The 18,750-nt window shown below is 49.9% G+C and overlaps 7 protein-coding genes across 7 annotated transcripts; 4 read left to right on the forward strand and 3 right to left on the reverse strand.

The window, feature by feature from the left end:
* Window positions 1-350: 350 nt before the first annotated feature.
* N7457_002979 (uncharacterized protein) lies at window positions 351-3,850 on the forward strand (the record flags this gene model as incomplete). Its single annotated transcript, XM_057174025.1, has 2 exons — window positions 351-383; window positions 443-3,850. The coding sequence occupies 2 exons, from the start codon at window positions 351-353 to the stop codon at window positions 3,848-3,850; spliced, it is 3,441 nt and encodes a 1,146-aa protein (XP_057034176.1).
* Window positions 3,851-4,278: 428 nt separating this feature from the next.
* N7457_002980 (translation initiation factor eIF5) lies at window positions 4,279-5,520 on the reverse strand (the record flags this gene model as incomplete). Its single annotated transcript, XM_057174026.1, has 1 exon — window positions 4,279-5,520. One exon carries the CDS (start codon window positions 5,518-5,520, stop codon window positions 4,279-4,281), a length of 1,242 nt encoding a protein of 413 aa, XP_057034177.1.
* A 980-nt stretch (window positions 5,521-6,500) lies between these two features.
* Window positions 6,501-8,371, forward strand: N7457_002981 (bifunctional hydroxyethylthiazole kinase/thiamine-phosphate diphosphorylase; the record flags this gene model as incomplete). Its single annotated transcript, XM_057174027.1, has 7 exons — window positions 6,501-6,600; window positions 6,653-6,829; window positions 6,880-7,015; window positions 7,072-7,479; window positions 7,530-7,906; window positions 7,961-8,061; window positions 8,117-8,371. The coding sequence occupies 7 exons, from the start codon at window positions 6,501-6,503 to the stop codon at window positions 8,369-8,371; spliced, it is 1,554 nt and encodes a 517-aa protein (XP_057034178.1).
* Window positions 8,372-8,627: 256 nt separating this feature from the next.
* Window positions 8,628-9,422, forward strand: N7457_002982 (uncharacterized protein; the record flags this gene model as incomplete). The annotated part of the gene is made up of 2 exons (XM_057174028.1): window positions 8,628-8,658; window positions 8,770-9,422. 2 exons carry the CDS (start codon window positions 8,628-8,630, stop codon window positions 9,420-9,422), a joined length of 684 nt encoding a protein of 227 aa, XP_057034179.1.
* A 381-nt stretch (window positions 9,423-9,803) lies between these two features.
* N7457_002983 (uncharacterized protein) lies at window positions 9,804-11,447 on the reverse strand (the record flags this gene model as incomplete). The annotated part of the gene is made up of 1 exon (XM_057174029.1): window positions 9,804-11,447. The coding sequence occupies one exon, from the start codon at window positions 11,445-11,447 to the stop codon at window positions 9,804-9,806; it is 1,644 nt and encodes a 547-aa protein (XP_057034180.1).
* A 797-nt stretch (window positions 11,448-12,244) lies between these two features.
* On the reverse strand, window positions 12,245-13,256 carry N7457_002984 (SGNH/GDSL hydrolase family protein; the record flags this gene model as incomplete). Its single annotated transcript, XM_057174030.1, has 5 exons — window positions 12,245-12,378; window positions 12,430-12,820; window positions 12,895-12,973; window positions 13,024-13,063; window positions 13,127-13,256. 5 exons carry the CDS (start codon window positions 13,254-13,256, stop codon window positions 12,245-12,247), a joined length of 774 nt encoding a protein of 257 aa, XP_057034181.1.
* A 2,568-nt stretch (window positions 13,257-15,824) lies between these two features.
* N7457_002985 (putative voltage-gated chloride channel (ClcA)) lies at window positions 15,825-18,662 on the forward strand (the record flags this gene model as incomplete). Its single annotated transcript, XM_057174031.1, has 3 exons — window positions 15,825-18,017; window positions 18,068-18,454; window positions 18,504-18,662. 3 exons carry the CDS (start codon window positions 15,825-15,827, stop codon window positions 18,660-18,662), a joined length of 2,739 nt encoding a protein of 912 aa, XP_057034182.1.
* Between the last annotated feature and the right edge of the window lie 88 nt (window positions 18,663-18,750).

An 18,750-nucleotide genomic window follows, 5' to 3' on the forward strand; every position in this document is an offset into this window, starting at 1 on the left:
TGAGGAAACCAAAGCTACAATTGCAATAGCCAAGGCAACACCCAGCACTAGGCTAGCGCTGTCTCGCAGGCAGCTGTCAAGGTTCCAACGCGTCGAGACGCGCTAATGCATCACGTGCGACATTATCTTGCCACTTTTGGATGCAATTCCTCTACCGCCTGGTTCTGCTGGCAGATCGTGACCAGGCGGTGCAGTTTTGTGACGCAGTCCCACAGTTATCGATTGCGATGGGCCCGCTAGACAGTGTTTACAATGGGGTGTTGAGTGTTTAGCTGGTTTTTCGAGACTGACACTCACCCTAATCTCGACTATCTTGCATCTCTAACGCTGTCTGGCGTTGAGTAACTGCAATGGACAATCTCCGGCAGCAATCTTTCAAGCAGGTATGATCTGATCGTTTGGTTCCTGGGCTACACAATGTACAATGCTGATCCTCAAATAGCTCCGAGCGCCATGCGTCGAGCTCAGCTCTGTAGGTCTCCGTTTTCGAGGAAATCAAGCTTCCGCTGCCGATGTATCCCGAGCTCTTGAGCCAGTACAAAACTGTTTAAAGGAACTTGCGGAAGGAAACACACTCGACGAGAAACTGGCTGAATATGCGTTCTTTCCACTTTCGCACATATTCAACGAGACCCAAAGATTGCCCGCCCGGTGCCTAGAGTCCGCCGTTCAATGCTTGCGAATATTGGTCGCTGATGGATGGCGACAACGGCTGTCTCCTGTCATGGGAAAGCAACTAATAATCTTGCTGACGTTGATCGTCGGAGGATCTCCAAGCAAGGCGGAAGAGAAGCAACTACCAAAACCTAAGGTCTCGGAAGAATTGTGCATCGCTGGATTCGACTGTCTCAGTGCTATATTCACAGTATTGGAAGGAGCTATTCCGAAACAGACAATCTATCACGAGATCGGCACTGCGACAGTTGTCGACCAGACAGTTTATATCCTGCTTGAGGGAATCGTCGATGATAGATCCGATGAACTCTGCCTATCTGCAGCCAGAGCGCTGCAAGCACTCTATTCTCGAGTTACAGACCGCGTGGTGCTTGCCAGTATCATGCCGCGCACTGTGTCGGCACTGGCCAAGGTTCTGAGGCCAACAACACAAGCTCGTAGATCATTCAAACTCCTCCAAGTTTCCTTAGAAATCCTTACAGAGCTTCTAAGGTCCGTTCTTAATGACCGTGTCGCCTCGGAGGTCGCCCCACCGGGGCTGGAAAGCGACAAGATAGCTCTGGATGAAGCTTGGTTGAAGGCCACTACCACACAGATCAAGCTGGCATTGGCCAATGTCATCCAGGTTCGCCGCCATCAGAGAGCAGAGGTCCAAACTGCGGTTCTAAATTTCTCCTTGATGATTATTGAAGAGTGCCAGACCACACTTTCAGAGGCTCTCCCTATGATGGTAGAAACTGTTGTGGTTCTTGCAGATAAAGAGGATGAAGGGGCGAATGAAGCATACAAGAGCGTTACCCATCTTGCTACAACGTATTCCACAGTTCTGGATTCCCTCAAAGAATCATTGCATACATGGCTCACCTCGTTCCCTCGGATCATGCAAGGCAACGATGAAACAGCTAAGCAATGGGGACTTCGCCAAATCTCCACAGTCTTCCAGGTTTTGTCTCAAGTCCAATCTGGATCCGATCTACTCACCAGCGGCTTGGCTTCCGGTCTATGTGATAGTGTTGGTGCCGTTGTCCGGCAGAGCACCAACGCCCTTCAGCCGTTGGCTTCAATGGACACTGCCTTCAACTGGGAGGTGCTCAGCACAGATGCCAAATCTGAAATATTCCCACCAATTATTCTAGAACACCAAAGCCAGCAGCAAACCCTCAAAGATCTACGGTTGATGATTACAAGATTGAATCTGTCTGAATCCGGAAATGAGATCACTCGGTCAATTGTGAACCGCATGCACACGACATCAAGTGATTCTGCCATTGCACCTTTCTGGTTAGCGATGACTTTCTTACGGGACAGCGCCGCTGCATCATCCAGCTTTGATGATTTTATTTCTCTTGATCATATTGAGGGATCCGTCTCGTCAGTTGACCGTGGCGGAATGATAGAAGAATTATATTATGTCTCATTAAATATGCTAAATGAACTTTCAGTTGAAGGAACAGACGACTGGCGTACATCAGCACTCGCTCTGGAATCTGTTGCTCTTCAAGCCCAGCAACTCGGCGAAGCTTTCCGTCCCGAGCTCATGGATGCGCTTTATCCGACTTTACAGCTGCTGGCATCACCGAATCCCAATCTCCAGCGCCATGCAATGACATGTCTCAACATTTTGACCAATGCCTGCAACTACTCAGACACGAGTGCTATGATCATTGAAAATGTGGACTATTTGGTGAACTCGGTCGCCTTGAAACTGAATACCTTTGATGTTTCACCCTATCCATCCCAAGTGCTGTTCATGATGGTCAAGCTTTGTGGCGCACGATTGATACCCTACTTGGATGATCTGGTCGACTCGGTTTTCGGCATATTGGATCTATACCACGGCTATCCCAAACTTGTTGAGACAATGTTCAAAACTCTAGCAGCGATCGTCGAGGAAGGGGCTAAGAAGCCATCCTTACTGACAATCGATGAGGGTAAAGACAATGGATCTGACGATTCGCGCAAGTCTCAGTACCAGCATCTCTCGATTTCGAGCATCGCTACGGCGATCGCCAACCGCAAAGCTCAGCGCCACGCTGAAGATGAGCTGGCAGACGCCAATGGGAAAATCCCGCATCCAAAGAAGCCATGGTCAGAAACATACGACAAACCTCCACCAGAGCCCTCTGTCGAAGAGCTCCTGAACCAAGCTGAATCAGATGAGCCACTCCCACCCCCCAAAGAACCAGAAGATGCCGAGAAACCACTCAGCAAAACCCACTCCCTCCTGCTCCACATTGTCAAATCCATCCCGTCACACTTAACCTCGCCATCCCCTTACCTTCGCCGTTCCCTCCTCTCAATCCTCATCGAAGTCCTCCCTGCCCTCTCCCAAAACGAAACGAGTTTCCTTCCTTTAATCAACGACCTCTGGCCCACAGTAGCCAGCCGAATCATATTCCCCTCATCACCAGCAAACGAAACCTCTAAATCCCTTATCGCCACTCCATCCGCAGAACCAACCCGCAACCCGGAAACTCCAGATTATCAAGAAGAAACCTTCGTGACCGTGACAGCCTGCGAAGCAATAGAAGCAATGTGCAAAGGCGCAGGCGATTTCATGGCCACGCGGGTGGAAACCGAATTCTCCCGCTGGGACCGGCTGTACCGCCGCGTGTGGGAGAAAGTACGTGCTGACGGCGAGGCTGCAAATGAGCGCCGTGCCAGATCTCAGGCCCCTAGTGCCACACCTAGCACCGCAGAATCACGAGATCTGGCATCCACCTTACACCTCGCCCTCTCCTCGTCTCTTTCGCTCTCACCCTCCGCCCCCGGCTCGAGGTTCTTTACTCCGCACCACCGTCTGTGGCGTGCGTTGATTTCCCTCTTTATCACGGTTCTCTCGCATGTACGACTGCCATTAGAAGTAGGAGATAGGATTTGCGAGATGCTCGGTGGTTGGATTGCGTTGTTTGTTGGGCCGGAGTATTACTTCCTTTCTTCGAGGAATTCTACATTTGCGGATGATACTGCTCACGGTGAAGTTATGGTGTCTGTTGAGGATGCGATTCGGGCAATGGAAGCTTGGAATCTGGATTTGGCGTGGTTTGTTTTCATGCGCCATCGCGTGAAAGCGGGTTTGATTACCACTGGCGATGTTGGACATTGCGGTGGTTTTGCTACTTCCTCTTTTAATGGTGAGGGGGAGCAGGTCAAGCTTGCAGAGATGGTGTTCTAGTCCTTGCTTTCATTTTTGATGGTATTGCGTGGCATGAGATATCAATTTAGTTTGTTCTACTTGTAGTAGTAGTATTCAAATGCCATTGACACCAAGAATTTTCCGGCTTGGCGACAACTATAGACAGAGGAGAGTACTGTGATATAGTTTAGATCGAGCTAACGAGATATTCAGATCATGCCTGAGAAACGGACAACTATCTTTTTGTGGATGATAGGATTTAAACCCAATTGATATTGACTATGAAGGAGTGGCGATGGTAAGCTAAACTAAAATGACAACCGATCTGCTGAGTCCATAAACAATGGACATAGCAGGTGGAGGTCTCAGAATTCCCTTCCCCAAAGAACAAATGCGGATAGCAAATAGCGACTGGCAGATGGTGCATGGTGCACGGTAGCGTACAGGACGTTTGCCATTTACTCGCTTTACTCGCTCTCCTCGTCACTCTCCTCGTCACTTTCAGCAGTCTCGAGCCACTCGATGAAGGGCTTGGCAGCCTTGTGGATCTTCTTGCTGGTCGAGATGTCGACGTACTTCTTGCTGGTCTTAGCACCCCAAGCCTTGAGGGTTTCCTCAGACACGAGGTCATTCTGGTAGTAGCCCAACAGAATGGCAGGGACCTGTGCAACAAGAGCGGGGTGATCCTGGCCAACGAAACGCTCGGTACCACCGAGGAAGGCCTTCTCGTGACGCTCGGAAGTGATCATCTTCTTGAGGAGACCAGCGCGGGATTCGATCTGCTTGGCGATCTTCTCATCGAAAATGCTCTGGGCCAGCACAGCAACGGTCTTGTGCTTGCTCTCGATGCCGAACTCCTTGGCCTTCATGTAGATCTCAACGTCGGTGACGTTGGTGACACCGCCCTTCTCAGCAGCGGTTTCAACGATCCAGCTACCCAGCTGCTCGTAGGAAGAGGGGCCGTCGGCACCCTCATCGTCACCATCATCAATGACAAGGGCACGCTTGAGGTCAGAGGGCAGATCCTTGGCACGAGCCTTGACAGCCTCCTCGGAAACGTCGACGGCCCAATCATCATCCTCGATCTCGGCCTCAGCCTCAATGGCCTGAGCCTGGCGGGTCACCTCATCATCGCTGTTGGCCTCGAGGGCCTCATCGCCATCCTCGCCATTCTCGGAGTTGTTGCTGTCGCCGGGGCTAGCATCCTCGCCATTGGCAGCCTTCTCCTTCTCTCGCTCGCGGCGGGACTTCTTCTTCTCCTTCTTGCCTCCCTTGGGGTTGTTGCGGACAATGAAGGTGCTCAGCTTGAGGCGAGGGTCGACATCGGAGCGCTGACCGCAGGCCTTGCAATCCAGGGTAATCTTCTCGTCCTTGATGGTGACATCGGTTTCAGGGTTCTTGCACTTCTTGCAGAGCACGAACTTGGAAATGAATCCATCAAGGTAGTCCTGGAGCTTGGGGGCATCGTGAGAGCCGTTGATGATCCAACGTTCATCGGAGGGCTTGGCATTGGCCTGGGCACCAAGTTCAAAGCCGAAGTACTTGATGAGGTAGGCAGGAGGACGGCTGAGAGACTGAGCAACCGAGTTCAGGTTGACAACAACGGTCTTGATACCGTTGCCCTTGCCCTCGACCTTGGCCTGGAGCTTCTCCATCTTGTAGCGATAGAAGGGATCGGTGACATCCCGGCGAATGTTGACGGTGGCCATGATGATGGTTTAGTTGAGCGGTTGTTTCACGAGAAGGGAATAGCGGGATTGCTTAAGAGAAAGCTGGGGGAATTCTGAATGATAGTTTCGTCGACGAGACAAGACATGCGTGTCAAGTTTTTTTTTTTGTTTTGGAGTATAGGGTGTGATTTCTCAAGAGATATTCACAACGGGTTGAGGAAAGATCCGGGGTGTTCAGCCACAGGATCTGAGGTGTATGCTGCAAGGTTTCGGCGCGCGAAACGTTTGCAGCTTGAGCGGCAGGTGATGTTCGAAATTTTGGACGGAGGACGAATACATAGACAAGTTCGCAACAAACTTCTCAACGTGTGGCTTTCTGGGAACAATCGAAGTTCTTGAGGGAGACCGAGTCAGAGGTCGGAGACCTTTTGGTGGACGGTGGAAAATGATGGCGATGCCGAACTAACCAGTGATGAAATATGAAGAGCGTCGAACTGCAAGTCCACGCGGGAGATAAATGCCGGCTTCGAAAATAACTCGATGCCTATGTGTGCGAGTGTGTGTTGTTGGGGAAAGAAAGAAGAAAAGGAAAAAAAGGCAGAAATTTGACAAACCATGGTTATGTCAGCTGACACGTGCCGGGAATAACTCGGAGTATACAGGATTGGAAATGATCAAGTCACATGAGACGGCAAGGGATCTTGGGGATTCTCCACGATTGGAGGATGTTTCAGGTGTCAGCCCATTGTTTCAAACGAAAAAAACCAACACATTTGACCAACCAACATTGAAGCCCATACGGCGTAGTGAAGTTGTATACATCGGCTGAGCTACAGGCCGAAACTCGAACCCCACCACACAACGATAACCGCAATCTCCTTCGGTCACTTATACAGCGTTATACGAGCTATAGTCTGCTGACCTCACCAATTCAACTCTTCAGTTCGGCATTCTCTTTGTCAATTCAACGACATCCGTTCTATTACTCCGACCAGCCTTTGTCCGAAGGCCAAGCCACCATGCCCGTAGATCTGTCTGTCTATTTGGTCACGGATTCGACCCCTGCCATTCTGAAGGGTCGAGATCTATGTGCCGTAGTAGAAAGTGCTCTTGAAGGAGGTAAGTGTTATTCTAGCTATTCTGTGGGTTTCTTAACTAAGCTATACGCTAGGTGTGACGGTGGTGCAATATCGGGAGAAATCCAATGACACTGGTGTCATGATAGAGACTGCCCGGAAACTGCATCAAATCACAAAGAAATTCAATGTACCACTCTTAATCAATGACCGAATCGATGTGGCGCTTGCCATCGGGTGTGAAGGCGTGCACATTGGTCAAGATGATATGAGTGTGTTGCCACCATTTGGTGAAAGATACATGTACTGATATTGAATCCAGAGTTCCAAGAAGCAAAGAAGCTGCTTCCCGAAGGTTCTATTATTGGTGTCACTACGTCTTCCATTGAAGAATCGAAACAGGCTATCGCAGATGGCGCTGACTATCTCGGAGTTGGTACTATGTTTGCCACCCCCACGTGAGTCTTCAAACACAGTGTTTCCCTACTGAATAGTTGATGCTGACCATTAATAGCAAAACTAATACCAAGTCAGTCATCGGGACAGCAGGCACAAAAGCCATTCTGGATGGCATTAAAGATTCTGACGTGGGCACGGTTGCTATTGGCGGTATCAATCACTCCAATGTGCAGCGAGTAATCTACCAATCCGAGTCACCGAATAAAGCATTGGATGGGGTGGCCATTGTCAGCGCTATCATAGCGGCCGATGATCCCAAGGCTTCTGCAGCGAAATTTGTTGAGCTCATCAAGAATGCGCCTCGGTTTGCATTGACTTCCAACCCTCCTAGGACCAATGAGGCTGAGGCCTTGTTGAAGGATGTGCCTCAAATCATCCGTAAAGTGGTAGAGGTGCATCCGCTCGTACACAACATGATTAATTTTGTTGTGTCGAACTTTGTGGCCAATGTTGCCCTTTCTATGTCAGTGTATTCCACTAAGCCATGACATACTCTATGCTAACATTGCGCAGTGGCGCATCTCCCATCATGTCCCCATACGGCGATGAAGCCACAGACCTGTGCAAATTTGATGGTGCCCTTCTGATCAACATGGGGACTTTAACCAGCGACAGTGTCTCAAACTACCTCAAAGCGATTAGTGCATACAATGAGCGAGGCAACCCAGTGGTTTATGACCCAGTCGGTGCGGCTGCGACACAAATTCGCCGCGACGCTGTGACCCAACTTATGACTGGTGGCTACTTTGATTTGATCAAGGGCAACGAGGGCGAGATTCGCCAAGTTTGGGGTAGCAATGCTGTTCAACAGCGTGGCGTGGACAGCGGCCCGAGCACACTTGACGACAAGCAAAAAGCTACATTGGCGCGGGATTTGGCTCGGAGGGAACGTAAGTATACGCATGAACCTCTAACGATTGTTTCTCTAGGCTAACCCTCTCAAGGCAATGTTGTTCTCTTGACCGGCCCAACAGATTACCTTAGTGATGGTGAGCGGGTCATTGCCGTTGAGAATGGTCACCCATATCTGGCACAAGTTACCGGCGTACGCAACCTTTCTAGATCCATATTTTGAGTATACAACTAACGAATATCTACAGACCGGCTGTGCTATCGGCACAATCTCCGGGTGCTTCCTGACTGCTCATCGCGCTGACCGACTCCTCGCCGTCCTGTCCGGCATTCTCATGTACGAAATTGCAGCGGAGAACGCAGCAGCCAAAGAGTATGTTCGTGGCCCAGGCAGCTTCGTTCCGGCATTCCTCGATGAGCTTTACGCCATCCGCACAGCGGCGGGCAATGGCGATGACAGTTGGTTCGTCGGACGGGCCAAGGTGCATGAGGTCAAGCTGTAAATAACCTAGATGAGTAGATGAGTGATGTTTATATACCAAATCAAAAGTTTGACCATGATTGATTCAAGACGTTGACAAGAAATCCGGGAGTCCAACTTGGAGCATAGCCATCTTCCCTCGGCCGACTGCTTCCCCGCATCTCCGATTCCCCGATTGCCCGTCCCCCGCCGACTCACCTCTACTTCTACTTTCCCATATATCCCATCCTCAATATCTAATCCATTCACAGAACCTGGTTCCTCAATCCATCACAATCATGGCTAGCCTTTCACGCGCATCTCGAATCCGTAAGAGAAACCCCCAATCCCAGCTCAAGACAAGACACTGACATCACAGGTAATCCGGTACTCTTGTATGCAACAACACCCAAAACCAAATAAACAGAACCGCTCTCACAGGGACTAACAATATAAACCCCAGCATCTGCGACATCCAAGAGAAATTCCGCGCTCAAATCTACGAGTTCCCCAAGCTGTACGATTCCCTCCAAACGCGCAAGAAACCAAAAGAGCCAAATAACCTAAACATTACCAGCGTCTCGATAACCGACAAAATGCTGCAGGCAGCATCAATCCTGAAAATGCCCGTGTTCGTAACAACCCAAAGCCGCAAGAAGCTCGGCAATACCGTGTCGGAACTACAAGAGCGTCTCAACGGCCCGCACATCCGCGCCGACGTAGACAAGACCATCTTCTCGATGATAACCCCGGAGATAGAGAAGCTGCTTCCGGCGGCCAGTGAGACGCAGCTCGATGTGATCATCGTTGGACTTGAGACCCATATTTGTGTGACACAGACGACGCTCGATCTTCTGGAGCGCGGACACCGGGTTTATGTCCTCGTTGATGGGGTAAGTAGTGTTAATTCTGAGGAGAGGGGGGTTGCGCTTGCTAGATTGAGAGATGCGGGGGCTGTGATTACGAGTAGTGAGGGTGTGCTGTTTGAGATTGTCGGGGATGCTGGGCATGAAGCGTTCCGGGCTATTAGTGGACTTGTTAAGGAGACCAAGGAGAGTACCAAGGGAGCTTTGGGCGTTTTCTCAAAAATTTAGTTTGGGGCGATCTGTGCTACGGTTGACTGGAGTGGATGGGGGCTTTTGGTAGATACCTATGTACGATGCGGAGTTCTACGAATTAGATGAGATAAGATCCGAATGGTATTGGCAATGAACAGGCCCAGGTGTGAATTGAGCGATAATGCTTTTTTTCTTTTTCCTTCAGTATTTCATGGCCCTGCTATCTCTGCGGTTCGACAATGCTACCAGCTAAAAGAAAACGGTTTCTCCCTTTCCTGGTGGCCAGCTTGGTAGTGCCTGCCGCAGATATTCCCAGTTTTCCGAAGCATCACAACCCCTCCATATCATGCTGTCAGACCGAGATCGTTTCAGATTCGGATGTAATCAAACATAAAAGCCAATCCTAGTTTATCTCATCTAGGATGAGGCGTTGTGGGGCTGGTTAAGCCATCCAAATGCCGATGCACCGCCCACGGGATTGAGTGCACCATGCTTGTCGGAATGGTGGGCAGCAGTAAGTGCCAGAGACGACTTGTCAGCATGTTCAGTTGCAGTACTAGAGGCCGAAGCGGAAGTCGTAGAGTTTGCATGGCTAGTGGACTTCCCGGTGCGGAATACTTTCATCTCGCGTTTTTCGGCGGCCTTTTGAGAAGTACTGGTGGGTTTCTTGGCGTCACGACGCCAGCTACCCCAAGGCGGCAGATCGTCGTTTTTGGTAGATTCAGAACTCGCCGCGTTAGGAGCGGCTGAGCGCGTCCTAGTAGAGAAGTGAGCGTGGACCTGGCTTTGAACATTGGATTTGTTGGGATCGCCATTCTCACTACCAGGCAAACGAGCTGATGGAGGCGCAGAAACTGGCTTTTGTTGAACATTGGCAGGCCGGCCAATGATACCAACGGATGAAGTTCCGTTACTAGGAGGCCCCAGCGAGGAATCCCCAGAATTAGGAGTACCTGGAGAAGTGCATAGAGACTTAAAGACCGAATCTTGCTCAGGACGCACTAGAGGGACAGACACGCGGTTGTGCTCATCATCCACCATGATCAGCTTGTCCTGTGAGAACAAGATGTCGGCATTGTGGGCGCGCATCACATCGCTTCCAATAATGATCTGGATTGAGTTATTGCCGACCTCTGTCTCGCGAACCACAAAACGGATGGTCACCGCAGGGACTTGGTGAGTAGGAGTGCCTGGGCGCGACGAAGATGGATGAATGATGGCTTCCGGAAGATAAAGGGGAAGCTTGATGTACTGCACATCGTCCTCACGTACAATCATGTCTTCCATCCCAAACTCACGGATCATGCAGAGACCCAAAGTTGAGACATACGATCCCGAGCAGACAGCTGCATACAGGAGAGAGCCATTGGTGAAAGTATCCGTCAACCAACATCGAATGATGGATGGGACCGGTCCCAGCAAGAAGAGGCCAGGAGGGGGGATCAAAGGTGATTCCATATGTGTGGTACCCGACAAGCGGGTGTTCAGGCGCAGGCTATTCGTGCGAGCGGAATGATGCGAGTGACCAGATGAACTCATTCTTCCATCAGATTGGTGAGAAAATGTCCGCTCGAGGAGTGGATGAGAACTTAATCCGCTACCGGTCCGAAGAGGAAGATCATTAGAACGGCTGGCTTGGCCGTACCCGTGGATGGCACTTTCATCGAAACGGACACTGTTGGCTCGTGAGGCACCCCGTCTAGGCTCCTCTTCGCTGTCAAATCCTATAGCAGAGTTGGCCATTGCGGAGTGATGTCCCTGGTCAAATCCCTTGAAAGCATCTGGGGGAGTGTGGAAAGCGGGGTCTGCGATAGATGTCTTGGTAAGTGGTGAATTGATTCGTGAAGGAGAAGGGGGACTACCTGGAGCGATTGGCCCAACCGAGTTCGGGAATGGTGACACAGGACCCCAAGCGCTTCTCAGCCGAGCATCCTCGTCGCGGCGACGCTCCAGCTGTGCGAGTCGTTCTCCTTGCTCGTACTGGGTGATGTGTAGCTCCTTCAATTCATCGAACACTCGCCAAATATCATCGCGAGAAGCAAAAGGATACTGAGCATCCATAGCCAATATTTTGTCCTGAACTCACACTAAAATGAGGAGAACAGATAAAGTAACGAGGAATATTTGAAATGATGGTCGTTACTCATGCGCCCTAAGAGTAAGGCGCGAAAGGCGACACTTGGGTTCCAGCAGCTCTCCAAGTATCTCCTGCCGCCTTCAATCTGTGAGACGGCCCACCGGCCGTCCACCCTGTCTGTGAAGGGCAAGTAATCAGGGACCCTATCAAAACATCCAGCGAGTTTAGGCAAGATAGAAAGCGGTGCTCGCACGAACAAAGGGAACGCGTTTCACAATGTTGATATCGGAAGGAAAGATTCTCGTGGGATTTTTGGACAATAAACAGATGATTCAAGATTTACAGGACGACGCGAAGCAAGATTTGCAATGTATGGTGTGTGTGTGTGTGTGTGCAATGTGCTAGGCACAGTTGCCGGTGATTTGACGGTCGACGGTCAGAGTGGGAGACAAGTGGCGCGAAGTCGTGAGCAAAGTGGCGCGAAATTGCCAGATTTGCAGTTATCAGGGGTTGGGATGGGAGGAGGAGCGCGAAATCGAAGACTCCTGGGTTGATGAACAGGTGAGGAGAAATGGTTGTGATGAGTGAAGAGTGTAGTTTGCGGGGCGCAAGGCCGACAGGTACAGAAGGGTGACGAGGGACGATCGCCGGGCTAGACCGCTTACACTCCGTATACATACTCCACCCTATACTTTCATGTTCTATACTTCCCACTGTTAAAGCACCTGCTATGATTTGCATTTATATTCTCCTTCTACATAATGCAAGCTAGGACTGATTTTCATTTTGGTGCGTCATTCCACGAAGGGAACACCATGGGAAGACTCTCCGGGGTCTGGTCCGGCCAGTTGGCCTGGATGACCTTCATTACTTCCTCATAGACGACACGATTACCAGCCGAAGTCAGATGAAGACCTATATGATTAGTGAGTATGAGGCACAGCAGAGAATAGATGTTCCACGTACCATCAGACAAAAGACCAGCCAATGTCTCATTATCCGGCACATCGCGCGACCCAATCAGAGGGTCTCCCTCCTTCCAACCTGTGGGTTTCATGAAGGCCGACCACAAGTCCACCACTGGGATATTGAGCGCGGCGCCAACTTCCCGCGCGGCAGCTGCATATAATTTGGTCAAAATAGCCGTTCTGCTTGGGAAGGGAGTGTCCTTTGCAGCATCAAAGAACTCCAGTTGATGTTCATTAACGGGAGGTGGGCTTATCAACATGAGTCGGGGGTTCTGCGCGCGCGTCGCTGGGTGCTGAATGATTGTCTTCAGATTCTCTTTGTATTGATCTAGGGGCACATGCTGCTTGTGGCCTTCAACGCATGCATCATTTGCGCCGAAGAAGATAGTCTACTGGATGTCAGTCGAATTGTCTTTTGAGGAACCTCTGAGATTTCAAATGGGCCTCCCCCCAAGGACCTTACCATCAATCGCACAGTAGCAGTCTGTGGCGTAGGGAAAAACTTGCCAAATACCTTGACAGCATGGGCGGTGGTGTATCCACTAGTTTTTTTTAGCATAACATCGTCTAGTATAGCTTTGAATAATCTTACGCAAGGCCACGATTGACCACATCCAATCTCCGACTGTAGGCTATTTTTTTTAATTCATGAGTTTATTATTCAAATCTCCACATCGGCCATAGGAAGAACTCACCTTCTTGAAGTGCAGCATGGAATCCAAACCCTACCTCCTGGTTGCAGCTCATTTGAGTGATGGAATCCCCAAAGAGAAGGAACTGGTCGTACGGTGTGAACACATTATCGTTCATCGTTTCAACGGCCATGATGAGACGGTTAAACAAAAAGATAAAATTGCACGGTGCAGTTGGATGGAGGCCGGGGCTTATAACAATAAGCAGCCTGGAAAGGTGGTGGGGGAAGTTCCGCGGGCCAAAGGGAAATTGGTGGATCTTCGCTTGTTGGATATTAAGACCAGAGATTGGGAACAGAAGACACGATATCATCTCCAACCATCCTATCTACAAGTAATCTATTTTAGATTTCTCCACCAATTGGTTTCCAACCTCGTCATTTAGGGGCCAGATCTGAACCCCGCACAGGTACGATGTATATGTAGGTAGCATTGATGGATGTGGAAGATCCTTATTCTCCCCAAGACCATGTTCAAAGTGCCTATTGTAGGGTCAAATGTGATCTGAACAGCCGCTTTACTTTTGGAACCTCCAGATACTTTCAAAATAGGGGCATCTGGGTGATGGTAATAGTGATTTGTGTCCATCGGCTCCCCGCTAATCTCGGCCTCGCCAGTTATAGGCACAAGGAGTGAGAAATGAATCGTTGAAGTTGTGCTTTCCCTAGTGAGCAAATCAATCCAACCTAATTCGACAATAGCCCATCGCCAGTGGATAGAGCCTTCACTAGACTAGACTCCTTGCTTTCAAAAGCCCCCTAGCACTTGGCTTTACAGTCTTACCGCAGGCCTCTGCGCGATAGAACGTTGCATAAAGTGACTTTCTTTTGGCTTTGTTCATGGCTCCATAACCTTATATAAACACTTCATGCTTCTCATCTCGCGGAATAAGAGCTTTCGATCCTTCCGGAGTGAGCAATGAGAACTGTAAGGTAGACATAGTTGGAGGGAGATCACATAGTAATCTCGAGATAGAAAATATTAAAGGCAGGATCATTTTAGATTTGAAATACATTTGCTTGAAGCATCCTTATACTCAAATTGCCGAGGTGGAGTATGATGCTTGGGTTTATTTTCAGCAGCCGACATTCCTTCTAGGGCTGGAATAGAGAAAAAGAGAGTGTGTGCAATAGAGGTAAAGACCTCAGGCCACCACACTAATTAACGTTGAGACTTGCCACAAGATTCTCGTGTTCTCTCTTTTTGTGAATACGTTTCGATATATAGAGATGTCAAGACGAACAACCTGGGAGCTGTTCTCGATATAGACCTACTTATTACAAGGGGATCACCTTGGTAGGTGCCGAGTATAGTACGCCGGTCTTGAGATCATCACAGACAAGCTTGAACAAGCCTTGACACAACCCCGAAATTATTCCCTTGGCATTATGGAGAACGTTGTCTGCTTATGAGATTGATGTAGCATATTGCCAATGATCAACAGGCATCGAAATTGCCAATTTTATTGATACGCCAAATCTATAGCATCGGAAGGGCGACAAGGGCCCGCGTTGCCATGGCTATCTCCTTGTTGAGCTATCCCTCTATCCCCAAAATGACAAACTAGACCCAGCTTCCGATGATTCGGAACTTACCGATCTCTCCATGGCAGATGTTAGGCAATGTGGCAATGTTCGACGATTAGCCTTCGGCGCCTACCAGTGGATTGGGCCTCAAATCAGCCCCGTGCTAGGATGGGGACTTTCAGATCGAGGATACCATTTGAAAGATGCCGAGACTGTTACACTCTTGCCACTTTTTATTTTTGAAGTCCCCCCGGCCCCCTCACAGTGACGTCGACCTCACAGAGTTGCCAAGAGATCAGCGCCAGGCGCGGTTCGGATTGGGCAGCACTGAGGACAATGATGACCCCTTTGCGCCGAGGTCGATGTATGTCTCAAGGTCTCAAGGTTGAGAATGTTAGAGACATTCTAACCTAGTTCAGACGAAGATGCCGATAGTATAGATGTTCTTCGTGACCTAGTTTAGCGTTGAAGCCACAGAGTTGCAAGCGTAATAATTCCTCGGTTAGCTGGGTCGCTTCCGATACCATGCCCTTTCATGCTATAGTTGTATCCAAAGTAGCAAGGACTCTTTGACCCGCGCGTTGAGCAACCAAAGAGAAACAAGGTTATCGGGCCTACAGTGGCTGCATCTCGTCGAATCATGAAATTCCAACCCGCAGAGCGTTGACACAACCAGCCTTCCGCCATCCACGCGATACCCCGAGTTGATCGACGGAGAAACGCGGGGATCAGACGCATCCGACATGCACCGAAATCATAACATCGAATCATGACCCAGTGCTGGGCATCGAGCGTCCATGGGTAGAAATATATTAAAAGATAATCCGAAATGACAACGCCGATGGGGTGGCTGTTAGTGGGTCATGGCTTTCACCTGACGCGTCCCGTCATTCGATCATATGGGATGGTCACCTTATCTTACACTCGGATCCTTTTTTTTCTCCTCTTTGGATTCTCTTGTGTGTTTGATGGTTTTGGGTCTTTTGCCAGAGAACCGAAGAGAGATGCGATTCAGTAAGTCGGGCTCCTTGCTGTATTTACTCGCGTTGTTTTCGTTTCACCGCTGCACCTTACGTCGGAGGTGGATCAGATCCGACATGTCTCCTGGAGTTCTGCCAAACTGACCATTGCCAGCCCCACTGTATATAATTGAAGCCTAAGAGCTTCTCGGCGACATGCCTCTATCTCTTCCAAAATCCGGCTTTGCCTCGCGCGAGCAAGAGGATACCGAAACCTCACACATTGCACGAACAGCTCCTCCTTCTCCAACTACATACAGACGATCTCAAAGCTACCTTTCCGAGACGCATACCGAGTATCAGTCCCTTGATGCGCCCTTAGAAATTTCGGAAACAACCCGTTTGCTCGGGTCCGCCCAGGACGTCCGGCGACGAGCTCCTCGCCGATCATACACCAGCACTTCTGGAGTGTCAGGTACCGGCCCGGACTCGCTCAGGCACCTTTTGGCGGCCGGTAGTCTACGGCGGACGCGAAATCATAGCCGTGCCAACTCCACGGGTAGGCGATTGAGTCGGCGAGGCAGTGTAGACAACGATAGTAGACCCGCCAGCCTCCCTCCGTCCACTAAAGACAACCTGACTGCATCTTCGTTTCTGGATGAGCGAACTTGGTACGATCAATTCACTTCTACGGATTGGGTGCATGATAGTATCGCCGATGGAGCCCGGCTCCGCCTACTTCGCCAAAGGAAAGATGTGCGAGGTCGATTGCTGGCGGCCTTTGACGGTGCGCAAGGGTGGATATTGGTCGCGCTCATTGGATGCATCACGGCCTGCATTGCTTATTTCGTCGATGTTACCGAGGGTGCGGTATTTGATCTGAAGGAAGGCTTCTGCACGACCAAGTACTTCCGCAATCGGCGGAGCTGCTGTGAAGGTCTAGCTGTTTGTGATGAATGGCGACCCTGGTCTAGGATCTTCTCATCCGATCCTGGGAATCAGTGGATTGATCTCGTAATGTTCATCTTTTGGGTTGTGACATTGGCTCTCATATCGTGTGCGTTAACGCTGCTCACGAAAACCGTGGTTCCCTCGTCCATTTCTCTCGCTACGCTTGATGAAAATCTGGGTGCCGACTCTCGTGGTACAAGATCTGCGATTGGGCTCGATGATTCGGACTCACCTCTTTCGGAGGTAGAAACGAGTTCTCCCTCATATGGAACTTTGCCCAGCTTCCCGTCCCATCCAGCGATGATCTACTATTCTGCTGCTGGCAGTGGAGTGGCAGAAGTTAAGGTCATCAACAGTGGCTTTGTACTTCACGGGTATATGGGACTCAAGACGCTGGTTGTGAAAACAATTGGCTTGATCTTCAGTGTTTCCTCTGGTTTGAGCTTAGGTAAAGAAGGCCCATATGTCCATATCGCCACTTGCGTTGGCAATATCTGTTGTCGTCTGTTCGCCAAGTATAACCAGAATGATGGCAAGAGACGTGAGGTTCTGAGCGCCAGTGCCGCCAGCGGTGTTGCTGTCGCCTTTGGTGCTCCTATTGGTGGCGTACTCTTCAGCTTGGAGGAAGTCAGCTATTATTTCCCACCCAAGACCCTTTTCAGGACATTTTTCTGCTGTATCGCAGCTACCTTAACTCTCAAGTTCCTCAATCCATATGGAACAGGCAAGATTGTTCTCTTTGAGGTTCGATATCTATCCGACTGGGAGATGTTCGAGATGCTTATATTTGTCGCTCTTGGTATTTTGGGAGGTGCCGCCGGTGCGCTATTTATCAAAGCCTCGAGCCTGTGGGCACGATCATTCCGTCGCATTCCAGTGATCAAGCGTTGGCCAATGCTTGAAGTTTTCCTCGTTGCGCTGATCACAGGTCTTGTCAGCTTCTGGAATCGATACACCAGACTTCCTGTCACCGAACTTCTATTTGAGCTAGCTACTCCTTGCGAATCGGATGTGGAAAGTACGGGACTGTGTCCTCGTGCAGATGGCATTCTTGACGTTATTAAATACCTTCTGGCGGCGTTTGTTATCAAGAGTTTCTTGACTATCATCACGTTCGGCATCAAAGTGCCCGCTGGTATTTATGTGCCATCCATGGTGGTTGGCGGTTTGATGGGACGCATTGTTGGGCATTTGATCCAATACTGGGCTCTCAGACACCCTACCTTTTTCTTGTTCGACTCTTGTCCTGCGGGTAATGGTATTGAGTCGTGCGTGACGCCAGGGGTCTATGCCTTAATCGCCGCTGGAGCGACCATGTGCGGTGTGACCCGGTTGTCGGTTACTTTGGCAGTGATCTTGTTCGAATTGACAGGAAGTCTCAACCATGTCCTTCCGTTCTCTCTATCGGTGCTTTGCGCTAAGTGGACTGCGGATGCCATTGAACCACGCAGCATCTATGTAAGACCTGCCCTCCATCCCAATCCCGAAGTTATACTCATTGAAACTAGGATCTCTTGACGGATATGAATTCCTATCCCTTCTTGGATAGTAAGCTACAACCAACTTCCGATGCCGAATTGGGAGACATAGTTCGACCGGTACGGAAGAACCGCATCATCGATATTTCTGCGTCGCCCTTCTTGCCAGCCACGGAGCTCCGTTCGAAACTAGAACATCTGCTCATGGCAGGCGAGCTGGATAGCGGACTTCCCATTCTACGAGATGGTGTCCTGACCGGTCTGATCCCAGCACCTGATCTGGAGTATGCACTGGATACGCTAGGCGAGGAGGAAGAAAATACAATCTGCCTGATGACCATGGACGCTTCCACTGCGATTTATGATAGTGAGAATGAGGATGCCGAGCAAGTGGATTTCAGTCGGTTCATTGACCCAGTAAGTCTTCAATTAACCTCCAACTTCTCAGCTCATACTAACGTGTCAGGCTCCAATTGCCCTTGATACTCACTCCCCTATCGACTTGGTTTACCAATGCTTCGCAAAGCTCGGTCTTCGTTATCTCTGTGTTACTCGGGACGGTAAATACGCCGGCCTGGTCCATAAGAAGTCATTCGTGAAATTCATGAAGGAAAATAGCGATTAATCGATGAATGTTTATCGACGATTGCAATATTTTTTTCCTTGCATTTTCCGGCGTTTCCGAGCCGCTTTGATTCAAATGTCTTGCATAG

Source organism: Penicillium paradoxum, assembly GCF_028828445.1.
Source record: "Penicillium paradoxum strain IBT 22861 chromosome Unknown utg000003l_segment0_segment0, whole genome shotgun sequence".
Lineage (NCBI taxonomy): Eukaryota > Fungi > Ascomycota > Eurotiomycetes > Eurotiales > Aspergillaceae > Penicillium > Penicillium paradoxum.